Raw genomic sequence first — 21,900 nt, 5'->3', positions numbered from 1 at the left:
TGATGAACTTTATCTATCATTTGCTTTGTGGAGGATAATACACACACATGCAGTCAATTGCACACAGACAAACAAAGGAATTTAAACCAGTTTTACAACCTCTGAGGGATTAATTCCATGTACCTGTGGTAGTGGGACATCTCAACAGAATGCATACATTGTTATGTTGAAATGTGAGACGTGAGAAAGTCTGTTGCCAGTGTCTTTAGACAACATTAAATACTTACATCATTAAATGCTTTATTTAGGAAATAAAACATTTTATGCTATGAAACCCAAGTGAAATCTTTCAAAATATAAAGCGAGTGCATGTAAGTTAATGTGCATATGATTTAGGCAATAAAGTAAAAAGCATTTCTTTTAAACATGGGACAATAAAATGTTAAGGACACCTGATGTTTGCTGCAGAACTGTTTGGAAAAAGGATAAAACTTTGCACAGCTAAAGTCTGTCATACGGAAGTAGCATTTGGGAGGGCTGGGTGAAGTTATTACAACCAGCAGAAGGTTAACAAAGACTGAAATGAGTGACAGTAGGAATAGCAAGATACATGTGAAGGAAAAGAAGAAAGCGGGGAATGATCCAATAAACTATGCAGATACTTTCAAGTTTTCACATGCTCATCTATCAGTCTTACTTTAAAGAACACAATAGCAAGCCAAGGCCTGAAAGGCTGTCTTATTTCCTCACTATTTTCACTCACAGCAGTTTACTTGCACAGCAAGTTCACAACACTGTCATTATCAAGTGTTGCTGCTCCTCTCTTTAGAGAGACCAAATATAGAAATGTTTTTACAATCCTAGAGTGTGAAGATGCAGATGATTAAAATAGGCCTTTTGAGCCTTGAAAGATACACAAAGGTTTAGCTAAACAGATACCATTTAATTTTATATAAAATCATTAAAATAAAAACAATAATAAAACAGGCATATAACTTATGAAACCTAATCTTATGAAAAAATAATTATAGTATCAAAATAAATAACAGAGAGAGCTGGACAAGTTTAAATATGACTAACTGTCTTATAATGCACTATTTGGAGCAGAGGAGAAACTGTATTTTGTTTTCTATGTATATGAAAATACTCAATGAGAAGTTGGATATAAATCTTGGATATAAATACATTTAAATGTTTCAACAGAGACAGTGCAACTGCGATTGAGCTTTGTATTATTATAGGGTGTTGATGGAGTTTGCTTAATGTTTACAAAAGAGAAATTCTCAGTTTTATGATAATGAATAAAGTATATTCAAATTTATACACAATAATACAGTTACAGGTCTGATAGGCGGACAGAAAAGAGACAATTTACAATCATCCAAGTTGTTTTAGTGCAAATGACTTAGAAAAAAAAAGTCTAAACATTAACAGTGACTGGATCACTGCTGATGTCTTGATGAAGGAATTCCCAAGTGCAACCACAGATACGTTCCACCCACTGTTCTCTCTCTGTGGTGAATAATAAGTTAACAATTCCAGGAAACCCAACTCATACATTTAACATAAGTTAATTGGTTACACATTTGGTTACACACCACTGGCATGGATGTGTATGTGTAGTTTCAATGTAATAAACCCCTTTTAAAATGTTGTAGTTTAACTTGCTGGTAACAGTAGCTTTAGTGGAGTGAGGCTTCTTTTAATATCGAGTAATCAGTACTTTAGCACACTATGTTTTAAAGTAGCTTGCCCACAACTGATGATGAGCTTTTATAAATGGACACCAGCAAGAAGAGTAGTAGAGGTGGGAGGGAGGAATATGGACGACGACTACTGACTAACGTTCGACGCCTAGTGCTGAAATTCAGTATACTACTGTAAGTTGAATCCGGCTTTTCAAACCAGCTTGAAAATTTTTACCCCAGCCTTACCCTATTTTCCTGTATGAAATAAGATACAGAATTAATTTTTTAAAGTCATATGAACAAAAAATATAGAAAACCCCCCACAAAAACAAACATGACACGATCCTGAGTGCAATGATTCAGTTGAATACAATACAAACTGGGAAACTTGTATACATATTTTGAATTTGATGCATTCTATTTCTATTCTATTGAATCAGGGTTGAAACTTTTGGAGGGTAATACTGTACATATCTGCTGGAGAGGAGAGGATTCTTTTGTCAAAACCAAAGAATCGTAATCTGTACAGAACCTGAAATCTGTTTTACAGCAAGAGATAAGGTTGTAAACAAACTGTAAAATACCTTCTTTTTGAACTTAAGGCTTCACTTTGCCTCAAAATAACAACAATTACCTGTTTTTTCCTAACATTAAGGCAGCAAAGATACATGTGGGAACCAAAGTTTCATTGACTGGTCATGCACTTGAACCTGTTTTTGAAGTAGAAGACTTCATTATGAACATCCTTATCTGCGCTGGAAGATGAATAGCGGAATTTTTCATAGGCCTTTTGTGAGTCTGTTTTACTCCAGGGCAAGTGGATCTTTGACGCGTGGCTTACAATGACATCGCTGCAGGAGCCAACGTGGAGGGAGCCCAGACCATCAATGAAAAACTCTGCAAAGAAAATTTTGTTTTGAACAATCCTTGCTTAAATTTCCCGTCCGGTTTTGTTTCTTTTACTTCTTTCAATCTAAAGAGAAAACAGCTGATCTAAGCTTAGACTCACCCAGGTGACCGCGACGTGACAAGCGGGGGTTAAACCCCACCTGATGCACCTTATCTGTCCTCCCCATGAAGAAGTTGATGACAGCATCAGCTACTACACAAGTGGGAAATCCCTCGATTACATGATAGAAGCCATCTCTGATATGTAAGCAGTCTCCCTCCTCTCCTCCTTCCTCCACTGAAATGGTATGACGGTATGTTGCTTTGTAACCGGTCACCTCCCTAACTGCACCACCAACCTGAAGTCAGAAAGACAAAGACAATGTAACTGACACTGGGAGAAGGATGTTGTTATGCTAGAATGGTATAAAGAATATTATGTATATATATATGTATATATTGTACAACTGTTCTGAAGGAATTGCAGTCACCCACTTTTTTTACTCTATACTCCAGCTCATGGATTTAATGAAGCAATCCGTGTAAAATTGCAGTTTGCACCTGCGGTTTTAGGTATGTTGAAACATGTTTCCTTACTGCAGATTAAATAGCAAGAGTGTGATGCAATCTTACATATTTTGCTAAAACTTCAACACTGTTATCCCAATGGTTTTTTTTGTGTTTTTATTCAACAATGTTATCCCCAAGTGAGCTCAACCCAGTTCTTCCTGTTTTCATTGATTGGCAACCATGATAGTGTGAATCGGCCAGCCACAGACTCTGCAAACTAATTTGTAGAGGAACTGTTTGAAGGGCATGCAACTCACCAGGTCCAGGGTGGTCTTCTCTAAGATGTCCACCATCCGCTCCAATTTGGTGTCTGCTGTAAAGAAGGAATCATCATCCACCCAGACCACATATTTGGTGGTCACTTGGGATACTGCCAGGTTTCTACCTGCAAACCAGCCCTGTGTACAGTAGATAGATTAATACACACACACGCACACACACACACACACACACACACACACACACTGCTTGTGATAATAGTAACAATGAATGATTCATAGACACAGTAACACTTATTTACCTTTCCAAATGGCATGATGTAATGCTCAATGTGAGGCCCGGTTACTGGTTGAGGGTGTTCATTGTCATCTGCGATCACTATAGTGACAGTGGGATAATATTGCCGTATGCTGTCAATGAGGTCTTTGAGTTTGTCATAGCGTAGAAAGGTCTTGGTGGCGATGGTAACAAGAGCAGTAATATTGTACTCTGAGCAGAAAGAAAAGAAACGCATATGTCAGGATATGGCATTCTAACACTTTGCAACAAATAAAAGTGATCATGAAATAACTGCTCACAAACCTTTTTGATATCCAGAGTTGTACAGTTTAGGTATGGTTCCATGTCCAACTTTAATGGTGAAAAACGACTGGTGACCTTCAGTTGCAAACTGAACTGCAGAACAAAATGTTGATAAAGAAATAAGAAGCCATGTCTTTATCATTAGCCCTTTTCATACTGTGTTTTTTCACATAAGTGACGTAACGAGCTCTGCAGTCATTTTGCCTTAGGACATTCATACTGATTCTGCAAAGGCATAATATTGGCGTCCATTTACATTGCAATGCGGCATTTCAGAACAAAGTGGGAGGCGATTAGCCTGGCTAACACAGCCGTTCATTTCTCCGTAGAGGAGGCGTGGTTTACGATCCTCCAGAGCCGTTTATTGGGCGCTTAGAATGTCTATCAAAAGCATCTGTAGGTAACTCTTAGCCAATCGTATCAGTTATACCAGATGACGTAGTAGAGTGACAGAAATTGATGTTTGTTGTGTGTGTGTGTGTGTGTGTGTGTGTGTGTTTGTGTGTGTGTGTCTGTGAGAGAGTGTTGCTTGCTGCTTTGCTTCTCCAGTTCTCGCTTTCTGCAAGATTATTTTTACGCCTTATTCCCCCTCATGTCATTCAGCCACACACATCCATTGATTTTATGGGCAACAGACGAGCTGCTGGGGGTCTCTCTGCGGCTCCGCTGTCCCCCGGCTCGTAGCGAGATCTCCGGCGTTACAGCAGCGAGCGGTAGCGGAGCTAGTTAGTAGATTAGGCTTTTGCCAAATCCTGTCGGAAGCAAGGCTAAAACATCCTTTTTGGTGGTGAAACAGGAGTTTAAAGTCAAACGTTGTTCTTCTTTTAAATTAAACTTTGGCTCTTAACTATTTAAAACGCCGTCTACAGCTAAAGAGAGTTTCGCGTCTGCTGCAGCCATGTTGGATCCGTAAGAAGACTACAAAACTACAAGCTTCCGTCTGCCGAGTAGTACGCGTCATCGTCTTACTGTCCCTCCCCGCTCTGTGATTGGATCCCTAAAACAGGGCTAAGAAACAGCCCTGGTTGCCAGACTGCCTGGAGGTTTGAAATGAAATTTGAGTGCGCAGGGCAGTATGGGTATACCCAGGCTAGGAGGCGATGGGAGTGGGGTGTAACAGAGAAGCGGTAGTATGTGTACAATCAGTGAGTTCATTCAAAATAATGATGTCGGAAGAACTGCTGGATCCAGGTCAAGACTCAAGCAATGTTGTTCTGCATTTTTCTAAACATGATTAAATTACTGTCGAACTCAAGTGAAAGGCTTGTGTTTGATGATACGCTCCACTTCCTTTCTTACTACCCGAGTGTTGGTTGTACAAATAACGTAAGCCACGTATTTCCGTGTTGCCGTCTCCACCTGTTTACACTGATCCAATCTCAAACAGTCTTGCCAATTTAACCCCTCTGTTACTATCTCTGAAGGCGGTAAAAAATAAAAGAAACTCTGTTTTCACATACGGTTGTACTGCATTTGGATCTTGCCTGGTTCGTGACAGTACAGAGTTGGGATCACTTGGTCCACTCATTATGCCTCTGGGAGGTTCAGACTAAGGGGTTAATATTGCAGCTTGAATCAGTAGTCTGAAAGGAGCTATTATTAACTGTCAAGCCAAGCTGTAAACTGTCTATACTGTCTTTCTGAAATCTTTATTGTGTATAACCACTAAGCATTAAGATTACACTCTATAAGCTTGAATAGGTCAACATGAAATACTACTAAATCTCAAGATATTGCCCACATTATAACTTTACCTGTATCTGCTGTCTTGGGATGGAAAACAGTGTTCGTGTAAGTGACGAACTGCAGCTGCCTGTTCAGAGTGGACAGAAGAGGACTTGACAGCATCATGTGCTTCTCCCCCTCTCCTTTAACGAAGACCCCGTCTACTGTAGCAGCAACATCAAAAGTCCCAAGTGATGCTGTCAAATGTACCTGTTACCCCAAATGGCATTGTTTGGGGGGAAAAATAAACATTTAAAAAAAAAAATTAGACGGAAAGAAGTGTGTTTGTCAACCACAATGAAAACCAAAAAATTAAGAAAATTACTGTATGATTTGATCCCGTTTCTTTAAGAGCCAAACCTGTGGGGAAAATGGAGCATGTATTACTGCTAACAGACCAACATAGCACAAACTTAATATACGCTTTGATATTACATGTAGTGTCATGTTGGATAAAATGTTACCAGGAATGATGATCGTTTTGAGCGGTCGCACCTCCACGCCCTGGGTTGGATACTGAAGAGGACTGTTGGCCTCCGCTACAATAAGCACATCTGCAGGATTGTAGGACCTTCACATACAGAACATATAGGAAAGGAAAATACCTGCATTGCTCCATCACTCTGGAATAAGCTTCTGATCTCTGCTAGCGTTGTGAATATAAAGTTACTATGGTGGAATAAACAGACAAGAGTGATGACTACCGACGGTAAAACAAAAAAAAAAACAAGTAAAATTGAGAGCCCAAACAACACTTAATGCAGTCAATGCCGCCAAAAAAATAATAAAATAGAGATCTTCAAGATTGTAACTTTGAATTTAAAGGTGTGTTTACTTTAACATAGGCTGAAGACTGGACCACTTGCACAATTTAGAGTGACATTTTACGAACTGCAGGTCAATTTACTTCCTGTACAGTAGGCCTATACATTAACGTTATCTTAGCCTCCAGTGATCACGTTACAGAGCTTTTTATCCTTATTTACTTCACTTTTCATTTAGCTTTATACAAATAGTATTTACCTTTTGTTTAATATGATGTTAACATTTTTGATCATTTCTATATTCCCTTTTTTCGTCTTAAAATACTGAGGTACTCAGTCAGTTAGCCTAGCTTGCTACTAAGATGAAAAGAAGCAGGTGTATAAGGAGTGTGTGTTTAGCTCTACAGAGTTCAGCTCGATCCCTATTTGCATTTCATCAGTTAGGTTTTAATTCTCCTCTGTTCGCTTTCACTCCTTTTCAGCTGATGCAGAGCCAGAGCGAGCTAACGTTAGCTTAGCTGTCTAGATCAGGCTAACCTGGATGCTACACTGAATGACTTTTGGTTCCTTTCCTGCAATTGGGTTGGATTAAATTCACAGTCCAATCGAACTTGAAAACAGACTCTAAGACGTTTTAGCGGACTAAACTTTGGGTTGTGAGATCGCCTTCAGAACATTTTTACTTAGTTCATTTGATGGCTCTACTCATTTACCTTGAATTCAGAACTGTATGGAAGAATTATCCTATTATATCTTTATTCAAGAGCGTAGATTTTCAGTTGAGTTGCTACAACTCAAAACACTTGTACTTATCAACATAGGCTATATAGCGGGCCTTTGTCGGCACTAGGGACAGCAACTCATTATGAATGAAGTGACGTCAGCGGGGATTCCCTTCAGCTCGCGCATCATTATTTGTGCCGACCTGCCGCTGGTATGATCATGCGTTGCCAATTATTGTACTTTCGTTGTACATGTTACAATGAAGGCCCGCTATATATGTTGATAAGTACGAGTGTCAAAATGATTACTGTACTGTTATTGAAACTACTGTATATGATCGATGTGTTTTGAGTTGTAGCAACATTTAGCAATGAACTTACTTGAGGTCTTTGGCCATCCATCTGTCTCCCATTCATTCGCTGCCGCGCTCCGAATCCTGCTCAAAGTCTTCTTCTTGTGAAAGTGAAAGTATTACCAACATTAGCCTAATTATGCGCCCTCTGGCTTTGACCGCGTAAATAGGACGGTGATACACGTTGCAATAAGAGAATCAGCTGGTTACACGGATTGTATTACTGTTACATTAATTTATCAATTAAAATTTTAAATCATAATAAGACATGCAGCAAGAGTGCGGCAGACGGGATGCGAACCGGCGTCCCATGGTTTAAAATGCAACAGATGGTAGTGTACTTCACCACTGGACTATCGTGACACCACTGTACAGATGAAAAAAAAAAAAAAAAAAAAATATATATATATATATATATATACATATAAAAATAAATAATAATAGAAAAAAAATATATATAATCTAAACTACCATAACTCTTTTTAGGACTACTTAAGATTAATTCTACATAAATATGCTGCGTTTTAAATAGGTGACGATTCAAATAGCTGGCTAATATGGTAAATTGGTGTATTTTAAGAGAGAAGCAGTTTTACAAACAGACCATATACCCGCCCCTCCGGAGCGCTCAAAAGGGCGAGGGAACGCACCTAAGACCGGGCCACAATCTAGCTGTCTCCCTATTGGCTGGTGAAACACACTAGTTTAAGCGCAGGGCGGGACCACGTTCAGTCTGAGCAGACACCTCAACCTGAGAGGACGTGCGTGTTCTGGGTGCGAGCACAAAAGTTTTGAGAGCGCAGAGTTGAGATCTGAGCGCGTAGACTTTAGATTTGAGTGCCCACAGGACATATTTGAGTGCGAGCAACATGTTTGTGTCCAAGAAGAAGAAATGTGAGCACAAGCATGTGATTTTTAAGTGCACGCACACATTTTGAAAGAAAGCAGCAGAAATCTGAGTGCGAGCGCAAAATGTGAGCATGAGGAGAACAAATCTGAGCACGAGAAAGACAAATTATGCTCTCAAACTGAAAATCTACGCTCTTGAATAAAGATAGGATAATTCTTCCATAGAACTGCAGTTGAAAGATGGCAGGTTAAGTGCATACAATGCATCACTGACAATAACCATGCAAAGAGCATGCAAATTAGCCCTCAGTGCAAATTCACCTGCAAATATAGACCACCAAGGGTGCATGAAAACAGAGTTACAGTAGGTGGAGACTGTAGTGAAGGACAGGGACAACAGCAGAGCACACCAGAATAAAGCCAGAGAATGTGTGACGCTGCAGTCTATTTAAAAGTCTTTCAGTGTATTGAGATCAACTGTCAACTGATACATTACAGCATGACTCAGAGCTCATGACTAAACCAAATGGGTCAACAAGCCAGTTCTTATCTAACAAAGTAGTGATCATCTTCTCATTAAAGAAAAATAAAATATGTAGCTTGCTATTACATGAGTACACAAGGGTGTGTTTACTGATGAACTTTACCTCTTCTGAAAGCTGTTATACTCCTGAGCTCTGTGACGCTTCACACCTTCAGGGTCAGGATGCGACTCCAAGAATGGGAGATCGAGCTTGTGGGCCCACACGCGTTGGGACAGCAGATTGGAGAACGGCAGTCGGAAGGTCTCTTCATCAGCCAGACACATACACGAGTTTTGAGGCAAATGACTGTCAAAAAAAATCGGTCTGAATGAGTTTATAAGGATAAAAATAAAAAATACAGAGCCAAGGTTGTAAAAGCTGACTAATAACACACCATGCCACATCGTCCTTTATATGGTACTCAATGTTATCATAGCCACCGATGCTATCTCCAATTTTCCCTTCGAGGAGCTTCTTTAATTGACCCCCTTCTCTTGGTGTTATGTCAACTCCTGAGCTGGCCCGAGGAATCCAAGCATGAAGCAGTGCGAGCAGGAGTCCACTGACCAGAATCATTGCAAGACATTTTTTGTAGGGGATACGCATCTGAAATGAATAAGAAAGAAAATGTCAAAATGGTATCCATGTAGGCCTCACAGGACAACAAGACCTCAAAACTAAACGACGTCAATACCACCCATAACAACTCATAAGGATGAAAACCTCCCTGGAATGGCTTAAAGAAGACAGTTTAAACAGTAAAAAAATGTATGTAAATGCTGGAAGTAGTTACAAGGGTGACATGAGCCATGGAAGTTATGCAAAAAAACATTTACTTTTGTTTTCACATAGGACACGAACCCCATTCTTCTGGGTGAAATTCAACTTTCGAGTGTAACATTCACCATTTAAACACCGCATCACTGTCAATTTTATATTATGTCGGCAAGATGGTGGCAGAGGAAAGCCTAAAATGCAAATATGAGCCGATATTTGGTGCTTGTACAAACAACGTTTTTGAAGGGAGACCAGTCTCCACAGGATAAGGAAAAGTCCATATGTTTCATATGGAAATAACTGTCTTAGATTGATTTGTTGACAATCTGACGAGTCAAGATTAGATTTTGTGACTAAACTAGAATATTTTGTATAATATCTGAATTTTAACTTTGGCTATGCACAGTTTGATGATGATCATTGTTTACCGTCCGGTTAGCAGCTTCACGTGATATTGGAATGATTTACAGGTGAGATATGACATCTGTAACTGGATTGATTAACAGGTGGTGAGCTGAACTCAGTTAGCTAAGCTGCCAAAAAGCTAATTTGCCAACTGACAATAGCCAGTAAATTCTGAGATTGCATTTCAACCAATGCATTCTGCCTCTTTTGCTCTCTGCAGTCAACCAAAGCCGGCTCAACCCTCCTATCACAGTGTGATCGCAATGTGATCAATCACTTGACTTCTTCATATTGTCACAATGTAGAAATTTTGAGCCAACTTCCCTCTAAAGCACTGGCTGGAAACTCCATGCCAGTTTTTGTTTGATTATGATAGGCCAAGTAAAGCCAAGTGAAGATAAGACCATATTTATTTAGTATAAAAATACAGAACTCATAAAGGTGATAAAGTAAATAAAAGGTGAGGTTATGCTGAAAAAAAACTGAATGAGTCTGATACCATGAACCTGTTGCCAACAGATTCTGCATTAATATGTACATTTTAGACAGCTACTTTTTGCAATTGGGGTTGTAAACAAGGTAACTTTTTTATAAGATCATGTGTTATTGACTAAGAACACTGTGGTGATGACCCAGACCAATTGCTTCTGGAGTTGACCTTGTTACCACGTTCTCACTGAGAAAGGGAGGAAATGTGCAAAACAGCAACTTTAGGTCTAAGACACTGAGGGGAAGTATCAACATCTAAGTTTTAAGACAACATCCTAGACAACATTTGGTGAGGAGTGGGACAGACAACCATGACCACAAAATCATTATATCATGATCAGAATGCCGTCTGGCTCTCTTCTCAGTCCCCTCCTGTTCTCAGTGATCACTAACACTGTGTTATAATGCAGCTCAATGCACAATGTAGTTGTGATTTACATATATTACTGTCTATCTTGCCAGTGATTAATGGACAGCTGGTAAACATGTTGCATTTCTAAGCAGTCACTTCCAAGCTGTGGTTCTGCTGTGATAAAATCCTTGTTTTGTAATGAAATTCAACAACATCGTCTGAAAAAATCAACATGAGCGCAGGTTAATGACCTGAACAGACAACAAATCAATACTTTAGTACATCATTTTTTGGGAAAGCTCAGTTTTTCCCTGTACACACTAAATCAACAATAATCCACAGTAGGTAACTAAAAAGCACAGTTTAAGATAGACAGAGAGAATGGAGGGGGATGTCATTCAGGGCTGGATCCGAACCCAGGTCCACTGTGACAAGGACTTTGTGGTATGAGCTCTACCAGTGACCCCCTGGGAGGCTCCACTAAAGGCATTTTGAGGCGGAAATGTTTCGTTCCAGACAGCAGTTTTTTTTGTTAGTGTAGTCAGTGGTTCATTGTAAAGGCATTTTGGAGAGAGAGGCAGTGGCACCATGCAGTGACTGCAGTTTAAGGTTGTTCTCCACAGTCACAGGAGGCATTGAGGAACAAGATGAAGTGCTCTGAGGCATCATCAAGGATCGCATAAGCCTCCACTGCTCTTTTGCTTTGGTGAAACCTTGATGTAATTAACAGAAATCTCTAAAGGGGTTTTCTACAGACTCTGCAGTGCTCAAATGTGCTTTCCCTTACAGATATGAAAACTGAGGTCCCAGGAAAGAGCTCACCTAGTAAAACACTGCACTTTCAGATCACAACTAAGGCAAAGATACAGTTTATGATGGCCATTGTGATAAATCATGGACATTGGACGCACAATCCCCGGGGGATTGTGGGTGGATAGTGTTGTTGACTGATAAGAGAGCAGACTGTGAGCCGGCAGTAACCAAATCTTCTGTTATCATTAATAAATGCCAGTTAGCAATCCAACCCTCATTCATTATTCAAAACGGCTAGGACGTTACAATACTTTATACCCATTTCCTTGCTTCCCCTTTCGCTCTCAAACTTCTTAATGGTTATGTAAAAGCCTGCCTTGCTGCAGTTAAGTGCAGTTACTTCATTGTGGTGTCATGCTCAGATGGGGCATGAACACCAGTCTTCTGGTGTTAATCCCATTCGCCATAAGAGCATCTTTTATACACATTTCCTTGCTTCCCCTTTTGCTCTCAAACTTCTTAATGTCACTTCCGCCTTGGTGTCGTTCATAACTACTACAGCAAATAGAGGGTTCCGCTTAATACAAATGGTTCACATTTGTCCAGGAACTTGTCCAACGGTTCAAAGTGAGTTCCCGCCTCTGACTGGCAGACGGTCAACCCGAGTTTAGGATAAAAGAGTGGCACCTGGGGTTGCCAATCAGCATTGAGGGGATGGCCTGTGACGTCCTAGGAAAAATAATATGCATAATATCCAGAAAAAAACACATATGCAAAAGTCGGACCTGGAACATGATGAAGAATATGAACAGTATGGGAGAGTAAGAGGCTCCAAAAAGTGTGCATGTCTTCGCTTAAATATTTCCCCCTCATCATTCTTTAATTGGAGGTTTGACCCTTTGAAAATAACCTGCTCTTCCTGTTTGCTCAACTTAAACTGCTTACCGACAAGCATCACAAGAAGTTTGAAAGCTACAGTCCAGTATGCAACTTGAACCAGCAGACACACGACACAAGTGCACATAAATGCACTTTTTTATTGAAGAGAGACATCATGTAGTAGCTAACTTAAAAAATACAAAAATACAATATGTGCGTACCTTCAATGCTCTTTTGCCTCAGTGAATCCTTGACCTACTTAAAAGAAATCTCTAAAGGGGATGCAGGATGCAGTGCTCAAATGTGCTTTCCCTTACAGATGTGAAAACTGAGGTCCCAGGACAGAGCTTACCTAGTAAAACAAAAGGTTTTCAGAAGTGGTGCAGATGCACCCTCTCCCTTGCATGAGTCCAATATGACATACTTTACTATCTGATGTGTTGTATAAAAGCCTTATGTGAGATTAAGTTGTTGATTGAGTTGATGCTATCGGTTTCCTGTTACGTTTTGTGACAACTAAGTTGACATTTTGATGTCTGCACACTCTGGTCCTCCCATAGAAAATAAGATTTAATATCACCACAAGGTTTGGTATGTTTACCAGACAACAACCGTGTAAAAAAAACTAAAACAAAAAATAAACAACAAAAAAAAAATAAACAAAGAGGCTCATTATTCTTAACAACATGCATTTTAAAAAGTATATGCAAGGACACTGTGATCTGTGCACATATACAATTCACAAACATATACAAAGAGTATTTTAGATATTAATCAGCTTTAGTGTTTTATATTATCTATCTAGCCCCCAACAAGACATCTAATCATAAGGTATAATGTGTCTCCCCGATGAATAAATGGAGGGACTTTTATCTTTACCTATAAGCAGGATGTGTCCTGATCATATATTACCACTGCATTTAAAACACATTGAAGTAAAATGTGGTTTGGAAGCGATCCACATTTATGAAGCATATTTATATATAACAAGGAAATGTTCAACCTTTGGTATAAATACATGATCATTAGTCTTATATGTATCAAGCTGTTTCTGAAAAAGAAAGAGATTATCAGACTAACAACTTAGAACTGAGTATTTGTGTGTCGGTCAGGGGTTTAAATCCTACTGTGCTCAAAGGTTTTCGTGTACTTGAAAATGAGTGTGGGGGTCTCTCTGAAGTCTTAAACTTTACTCTGCTTTCACTTATATATTCTGTTGGATTTTCATATTGCAAAGCAAACTTTGTGTGCAATGACTTGAGTAACACCACGCCGCTTCAGTTGTGGCACACCCACACCACATCCCTTTCACATTCTACCATCTCTCTACTTCTCTTCCTGATTCTTAAACTGATGCCATCTAATTGTTGTATTTATTCAGATCCAAGTAGTGAATCTCCGCCATCGTAGTTACTTCTTTTAATTAATCTAATTGTTGTTATGATGTTTTATGAGAAATTGGAATCCGGTTGTGTTTCATTATTGTGCTGTTTATTTTCCAGGTCACCTCTGTGTTTTATAATTGGTTAAGTAAATACTAACACTGCAGTCTTTATATAACTCTGCTTGATTATCTTTGTGTTGTAGGTTGATTGTCAATGCTGGATATAACTCACTGTTCATGCATATTTTGTACAAAACCATAGCTATATATAGCTATAGCTATATATAATAATCTTTTACATTACCCATTCAATTTTTATCAATAAATGTCTTCCTTTGTACTGTACTGTTTTTTGTTTTGATGATTGATTTTTATTGATACATTGTATTTAGTGCATATGATATATAGCTGTTCAGACAACTGTCAAAGCACATGTTGCATTTATAATTTTTTATATTTTTAATGAATATATATATAATTTATATATATATAATTTAAAATTATATATTATGGCATGCCGTTCAGGAAATTAATCTTTGAATATATTGAATGAATTCTTGAATATATGGAATGAAACTTTGAATATATTGAATGAATTCTTGAATATATGGAATGAAACTTTGAATATATTGAATGAATTCTTGAATATATGGAATGAACCTTGAATTCATTGAATGAATTCTTGAATATATGGAATGAAACTTTGAATATATTGAATGAATCCTTGAATATATGGAATGAACCTTGAATATATGGAATGAAACTTTGAATATATTGAATGAACCTTGAATATATGGAATGAAACTTTGAATATATTGAATGAATTCTCGAATATATGGAATGAACCTTGAATATATATAATGAAACTTGACTGACGTCATCAAGGCACTGCCATCTTGTATTTTGCTGCCGCAATAAGTGAGCATGAGTCAGTCTGGGAACCTTGTGGCAGCAACACTGACCAATGTGCTTGTATGGGCCACAATCCTACCGATAGGTCCCCATCACGCACAGTCAACTGACAAGGCTTCAAATCATAATAATAGTGTTACTGTTAATATTAATTGAAAATGAGAACTTGTGAAGTTATCGCTTCAGTGCTGATGTTTAGCCACAGGCTGGCGCAGTTATTACATGAAAAGTAGATCGGAGGAGGCTCAACCAGGCTCTGTGTTCATGTTCTGGCTCAACAAAACCTTTTGCCCCGGTCGGAGTTAACTGGTGTTATTGTCCGGTTATTGTCCGGCTCTGAGCTTTGTGCTCTGTGCACCTTCTCATCAAAGGAGCTGCGATCGCGAGCAAGCTTCCCCCATATTCCAGGGATTTATTATGATGCAGCTGCTGCGTTGCCATGGTGATGAGATAAACAACGTAAAAGTACTTCAGAAGCGATCAGCAGCACCGGCGACCCGTTGCTCTGTATAATATGTGGTCAGATAGCCTTCCCAAACGTCAGGCTCACCCGCCGCCTATTGCTGTAATTAAATGATATGACAATGTTCTGAGTGTGCTTTAGCCTATCTAATCAAAGGGAATCTTTTGATGTCCTACTTCATTTATATTGAAAAAAAAAGTTAAGTAAACAAACTCTTTCATAGCGATAGCTTCCATGGCATTAGTTATGATTATAATTAATAATCAATAATAATTATGTATGACTAAACTGACTGACTAAAATAAATGTGAACCATGCCTGGGTGTAGAAAGAGAACAGTAGCCTATACTAGTGCATGATGATAAGTGTTTTTTTTCTTTTCTTTATTGTGCTTGATAATAAGTTAGCACGCTACTTTTATTTTGACTGGACTTTTATTTTCCCGTCTGTCCGCCGTCATATTAATAAGTGAGAAACGAATTAAAAAGATTAAAAAGGGAGCGAACTTCTTCGTCAGGTGAACTGTATTGGGCACGGGTACTATCGGGAGGATTGTGGTCCATACAAGCACATTGGTCAGTGTTGCTGCCACAAGGTTCCCAGACTGACTCATGCTCACTTATTGCGGCAGCAAAATACATGATGGCAGCGCCTTGATTACGCCAGTCAAGTTTCATTATATATATTCAAGGTCCATTCCATATATTCGAGAATTCATTCAATATATTCAAAGTTTCATTCCATATATTCAAGGTTCATTCAATATATTCAAAGTTTCATTCCGTATATTCAAGGTTCATTCCATATATTCAAGAATTAATTTAATATATTCAAAGTTTCATTCCATATATTCAAGAATTCATTCAATATACTCAAGGTTCATTCCATATATTCAAGACTTCATTCAATATATTCAAAGTTTCATTCCATATATTCAAGAATTCATTCAATATATTCAAAGTTTCATTCCATATATTCAGGAATTCATTCAATATATTCAAAGATTAATTTCCTGAACGGCATGCCATAATATATATATATATATATATATTATGGCATGCCTTTCATAATATATATATATATATATATATATATATATATATATATATATGTGGCGGGCGGAGCATTTCACACTTAGGCCTTCAGTGATGTCCAACTTAGTCAATAAATACCTTTCATTTTGCCAGCATTTATAACACCAGGACTGGAGAGTAGTTAGAAACACACTTAAGCACTACTAGGCATTGCATCACCTCAGTTGTTTACAAAATGGGCTATTATCCGGCGCATTTTAAAAATCAACAGTACGGCATCAGCAATTAAACATATCTGATATGCTACTGTCAAAACTTAACAATAAAAGGGTCTTTAAAATTATCTTTCCAGAAAGTTTTATTAAATGAGTCCACAAAGAATATGCAAGCTTTAACAAGATTGTACAATACATTGCAAAATCGCAGTTTAATATCAGAAAGACACTAACAAGACGGCCATACTTTGGCGACAGCAACACAATAAACAAGTCTCTTTGTAAAAAAACGTTTTCATGTCAAAACGTGACATATCACGACTTTCTGTGACCTGTTGCTTTGAGTACAACCACACAGCTGCGCCAATGCGCCAGATTATTTACATACCGTTAACAGTCCCGGCCGGGTGTGACTCTATCACAACTATCTATCAACTGTATTTGAACGTTCACTTACAGTGCACAGACACCCGCATTGTTGATTCTGAAGGCCCGGGCAGATTTCATACAGCCTGGCAACATAAGATAGCTGAATTCTGATTGGATAAAAACTCTAACCTAAAAACAACAGCACTGGAAGGAGCATAATATGACATGAAGAGAATATGAATACTTTTAGATATTTAGGGAGAGAAAATTAAAAATTAAATTAACCTTTATCATAATTATGATCATGATTTCTTGTTATGTTAGGCCAGCAGAGAAGGCCTTGCTGGCCCTGACGGCCCACCACTGATATATATATATATATATATCAACAATTATATTTCTTTAATTTAAAATAAAAAATATATATTTAATTTAAATTATATATGTGTATATATATATATATATATATATAAATATATATATATATATATACATACACACACACACACACACACACACACACACGCACACACACATATATATATATATATATATATATATATAATATAATATATATAGGAAACCTTATGGTCAATGACTTGAGAAACACCATGCCGCTTCAGTTATGGCACAGCACATCTCTTTCACATTCTACCGTCTCTCTACTTCTCTTCCTGATTCTTAAACTGATGCCATCTAATTGTTGTATTTATTCAGATCCAAGTAGTGAATACAATTCGCAAGCATTTACAAAGAGATTTTTTTAGATATTAATCAGCTTTAGTGTTTTATATTATCTATCTAGCCCCCAACAAGACATCTAATCATAAGGTAGGCCTATAATGTGTCTCCCCGATGAATAAATGGAGGGACTTTTATCTTTACCTATAAGCAGGATGTGTCCTGATCATATATTACCACTGCATTTAAAACACATTGAAGTAAAATGTGGTTTGGAAGCGATCCACATTTATGGAGCATATTTATATATAACAAGGAAATGTTCAACCTTTGGTATAAATACATGATCATTAGTCATATATGTGTCAAGCTGTTTCTGAAAATTATTGTCTGACTGTCCTCACACAACCCCAAAGTTTAGCAATCCTTTTTTAAAACCCATTCAGTGTCATTTGAAGCCATTTTCTTTCATCTAAACGAGCGGATATAGGCCGGTAAATCAATTTGCATCGAGAAAATAAAAAAAATGCGAGCACATTTAATGCGGTGTGATAAACAGTCTGAACATTTATTTTAATTGAAAGCTCGACAAATAGTCAAGAGAAGAGAGATGGACATATTTCTTACTGTTATTGTCTCAGAGGAATAAATCCGTCCTGTGTGATCCACTGGTGCTCAGAAGTAAGAAGCGGTCTGTGTTAGTTGTCTGTGATCCCGGACGGGCGGAGTTCATGCGGGTTCTGGGACCCGGTTAGCCGCAGCTGCTCGGAGCCACTCCTCTCTGACGAGCCTTATCATCCTGGACCAAGAAAAAGCAATTGTATTCCTAGCCTGGAGTATTATTTACATTTCCATGAAAGACTTGGCGTCATAGTTTAGCCAGTTCCACCGGTTATCTCCCAGCGTCGCATCCTGCAACCGGCCACCAAGTTTTTAATATTTGGATGCAGTGGCGCGTCTAGACTGTGTGGACTGGGGCGGTCCTGACAGTGGTGGAATGACACTAAGTACATTTAAACAAATACCGCACTTAAGTATCTTGTACTATACTTGAGAATTTCCACTTTTGTAACGTTATACTTCTATTTATCTGACAGTTTTAGTTACTTTACAAATTAAGATTTTTGCTAACAAAACATGAATATGTAGCCTACCTAACATCAGCTACAATCCAACTGAAAATTAATAGAAAATATTTTGACAATTTAAGTCTTTTTACAAACCAAACTATCAATTGATTAATGGAGAATTATGTTTTTTTTTAATTATTATTTTCTCCATTACTATTATTATTATGGTTATAGATTAATCCATCATGGAAATAATCATTAATTTATAGTTAGGCCTACAATGAACTCCACAAAAATCCTGCTTTTATAGTAATGCATTTGTAATAATAATAATAATAATAATAATAACAATAATGATTATAATAATCTAATGATATTTAATTATTGTTTGTTCACGTTTGTCCTTTTAACAAAAAAAAAAAAAGATAAATTTAATGTTACATTTTGATGCTGATACTTTTGTGCTTTTACTGAAGTGAATTTTTATGCAGGACTTTAACTTGTAGTGAAGTTATTTCACAGTGTGGTATTGGTACTTTTACTGAAGTTAAGGATCTGAATACTACTTCCACCACTGGGCACTGTGTTGCATTAAGTCAACAAGTCATCAAAAATCTATAAGACCTTCTGTCTTTCTGGTAGTGCTCCTACCAGTTGCAGGACATGCATTGTTCTCATACATAAACATGAGAATCACCGTTGTGAAAATGATGTAATTTCATTGCATTTAGGCTACAAAAATATTTATCTAAGGTTAGGCCGATTTCCTTTTAATAAGCATTAAATACAGTTTAGAAAGTAAAATTAATGCATGTAAATGCCTGAAGTGAGGTAGGGAACTGCCTGAAGTGAGGTAGGGAACTGCCTGAAGTGAGGTAGGGAACTACCTGACGTAACATAGTTACATTGGTTATGTAAAAGCCTGCCGCGCTGCAGTTAAGTGCAGTTACTTCATTGTGGTGCCATGCTCAGATGGGGCATGAACATCAGTCTTCTGGTGTTAATCCCATTCGCCATAAGAGCATCTTTTATACACATTTCCTTGCTTCCCCTTTTGCTCTCAAACTTCTTAATGTCACTTCCACCTTGTTGTCGTCCATAATTACTACAGCAAATAGAGGGTTCCGCCAAATACAAATGTTACGCATTTGTCCAGGAACTTGTCCAACAGCTCAAAGTGTGGTCCCAACAATGACTGGCAGACGGTCAACCGCAGAGTTTAGTATAAAAGAGTGGCACCTGGGGTGGCCAATCAGCTTTCAGGGGATGGCCTGTGACGTCCTCGGAAAAATAAAAATAACATCCTGAAGGAAATGTAAAGAAAAGGAAATGTGGCAAAAACACATTTGCAAGGCTGAAGTCCGACCTGGAAAATAATGAAGAATATGAACAGTATGGGAGATTAAGAGGCTCCAAAAAGTGTGCATGTCTTCGCTTATATATTTCCCCCTCATCATTCTTTAATTGGAGGTTTGACCCTTTGAAAATAACCTGCTCTTTCTCTTTGCTCAACTTAAACTGCTTACCGACAAGTATCACAAGAAGTTTGAAAGCTACAGTCCAGTATGCAACTTGAACCCTCCAGAGCAGACACACTCAGAAATGCACTTTTTTTATTGAAGAGAGACATCATGTAGTAGCAAATTTAAAAACAAATAACAATATAGATTATATAGATTATAGTTTTTAAAAGTTAAAATTGAACCTGTTTGTATAGAAAATAAACAAATCAGACAAACATGTTATCCTTATCAGTGTATTTTTGTATATGTCTAAAAACATGCCTGCATGAGGGGATCTTTGGATCTTTAGAAGACAACATTGTCATAATTTAAAATTACACAGAAAGTGGATTTAAATTAAGGCAAGAAAGAGATTATCAGACTAATAACTTAGAACTGAGTATTTGTGGGTCTGTCAGGGGTCTAAATCCTACTGTGCTCAAAGGTTTTCATGTACTTGAAAATGAGTGCGGGGGTCTCTCTGACGTCTTAAACTTTACTTTGCTTTCACTTGTATATTCTGTTGGATTTTCATACTGCAAAGGAAACTTTGTGTGCAATGACTTCAGTAACACCACGCCATTTCAGTTGTGGCACACCCACACCACATCCCTTTCACATTCTACCGTCTCTCTACTTCTTTTCCTGATTCTTAAACTGATGCCATCTAATTGTTGTATTTATTCAGATCCAAGAAGTGAATCTCCGCCATCATAGTTACTTCTTTTAATTAATCTAATTGTTGTTATGATGTTTTATGAGAAATTTGAATCCGGTTGTGTTTCATTATTGTGCTGTTTATTTTCCAGGTCATCTCTGTGTTTTATAATGGGCAAAGTAAATACTAACACTGCAGTCTTTATATAACTCTGCTTGATTATCTTTGTGTTGTAGGTTGATTGTCAATGCTGGATATAGCTCACTGTTCATGCATATTTTGTACAAAACCATAGCTATATATAGCTATAGCTATATATAATAATCTTTTACATTACCCATTCAATTTTTTATCAAAAAATGTCTTCCTTTGTACTGTACTGTTTTTTGTTTTGATGATTGATTTTTATTGATACATTGTATTTAGTGCATATGATATATAGCTGTTCAGACAACTGCCAAAGCACATGTTGCATTTATAATTTTTTATATTTTTACTGAATATATATATCATTTATATATATATAATTTAAAAGGTGTATATATATATACACACACACACACACACACATATATATATATATATATATATATATCTCAACAATTACATTTCTTTAATTTAAAATAAAAAATATATATTTAATTTAAATTATATATATATATATATATATATATATATATACACACACATACACATATATACACACACATATATTATATATATAAAATAATATACATATAATTTAATTTTAATAAATATATATATATATATATATTTATATATTTATCTTAATTTATATATATTTCGACCACTACCACTCATTATTTGAATTGTTAATTTCATAGGCTTTGTTATCGTGACACCTAGTGGCCAAGATTAACAGAGCAACAGCTTTACCTCTCTTTCTTTCACTTTATCTCTCAGCATCTTTAAATCACACATTTAACAATAAAAATGCATGTAGTATAAATCAAACCATCACTTAATTACCGTTAATGTTTCAGGACGTTCAAGGTGGCTTCCTCCACACGTCACCGGCAGGCAGCCAATGAGAGGGCCGCATTTTCACAGCTTAGCCCTGATGCTGAAGAATGTAAATCCTGCACAGTGGCTTTCCTCTCACTAATCATCTC

At 37.4% G+C, this 21,900-nt stretch overlaps 1 protein-coding gene across 2 annotated transcripts; it reads right to left on the bottom strand.

The window, feature by feature from the left end:
• Positions 1 to 1,227: 1,227 nt before the first annotated feature.
• On the bottom strand, positions 1,228 to 21,887 carry b4galnt1a (beta-1,4-N-acetyl-galactosaminyl transferase 1a). Of its 2 annotated transcripts, none has more exons than XM_059332978.1 (12): positions 21,758 to 21,887; positions 18,165 to 18,336; positions 9,219 to 9,430; positions 8,948 to 9,130; positions 6,077 to 6,183; positions 5,938 to 5,972; positions 5,642 to 5,822; positions 3,888 to 3,980; positions 3,607 to 3,794; positions 3,344 to 3,484; positions 2,638 to 2,875; positions 1,228 to 2,525 (listed from the first exon to the last, which is right to left on the bottom strand). In XM_059332978.1, exons 3-12 carry the CDS (start codon positions 9,428 to 9,430, stop codon positions 2,314 to 2,316), a joined length of 1,590 nt encoding a protein of 529 aa, XP_059188961.1. In that variant the 5' UTR covers positions 18,165 to 18,336; positions 21,758 to 21,887; the 3' UTR covers positions 1,228 to 2,313. The 2 variants fall into 2 exon arrangements, with proteins under 2 accessions (XP_059188961.1, XP_059188962.1); XM_059332979.1 differs by lacking the exon at positions 21,758 to 21,887 and adding an exon at positions 18,427 to 18,456.
• Positions 21,888 to 21,900: the final 13 nt, after the last annotated feature.

The sequence above is a fragment of the Centropristis striata genome, chromosome 5 (genome assembly GCF_030273125.1).
Source record: "Centropristis striata isolate RG_2023a ecotype Rhode Island chromosome 5, C.striata_1.0, whole genome shotgun sequence".
NCBI classification, from domain to species: Eukaryota; Metazoa; Chordata; class Actinopteri; order Perciformes; family Serranidae; genus Centropristis; species Centropristis striata.
The sequence above is the reverse complement of the archived record's forward strand: the minus strand, read 5'-3'. Positions and strand labels throughout refer to the sequence as shown.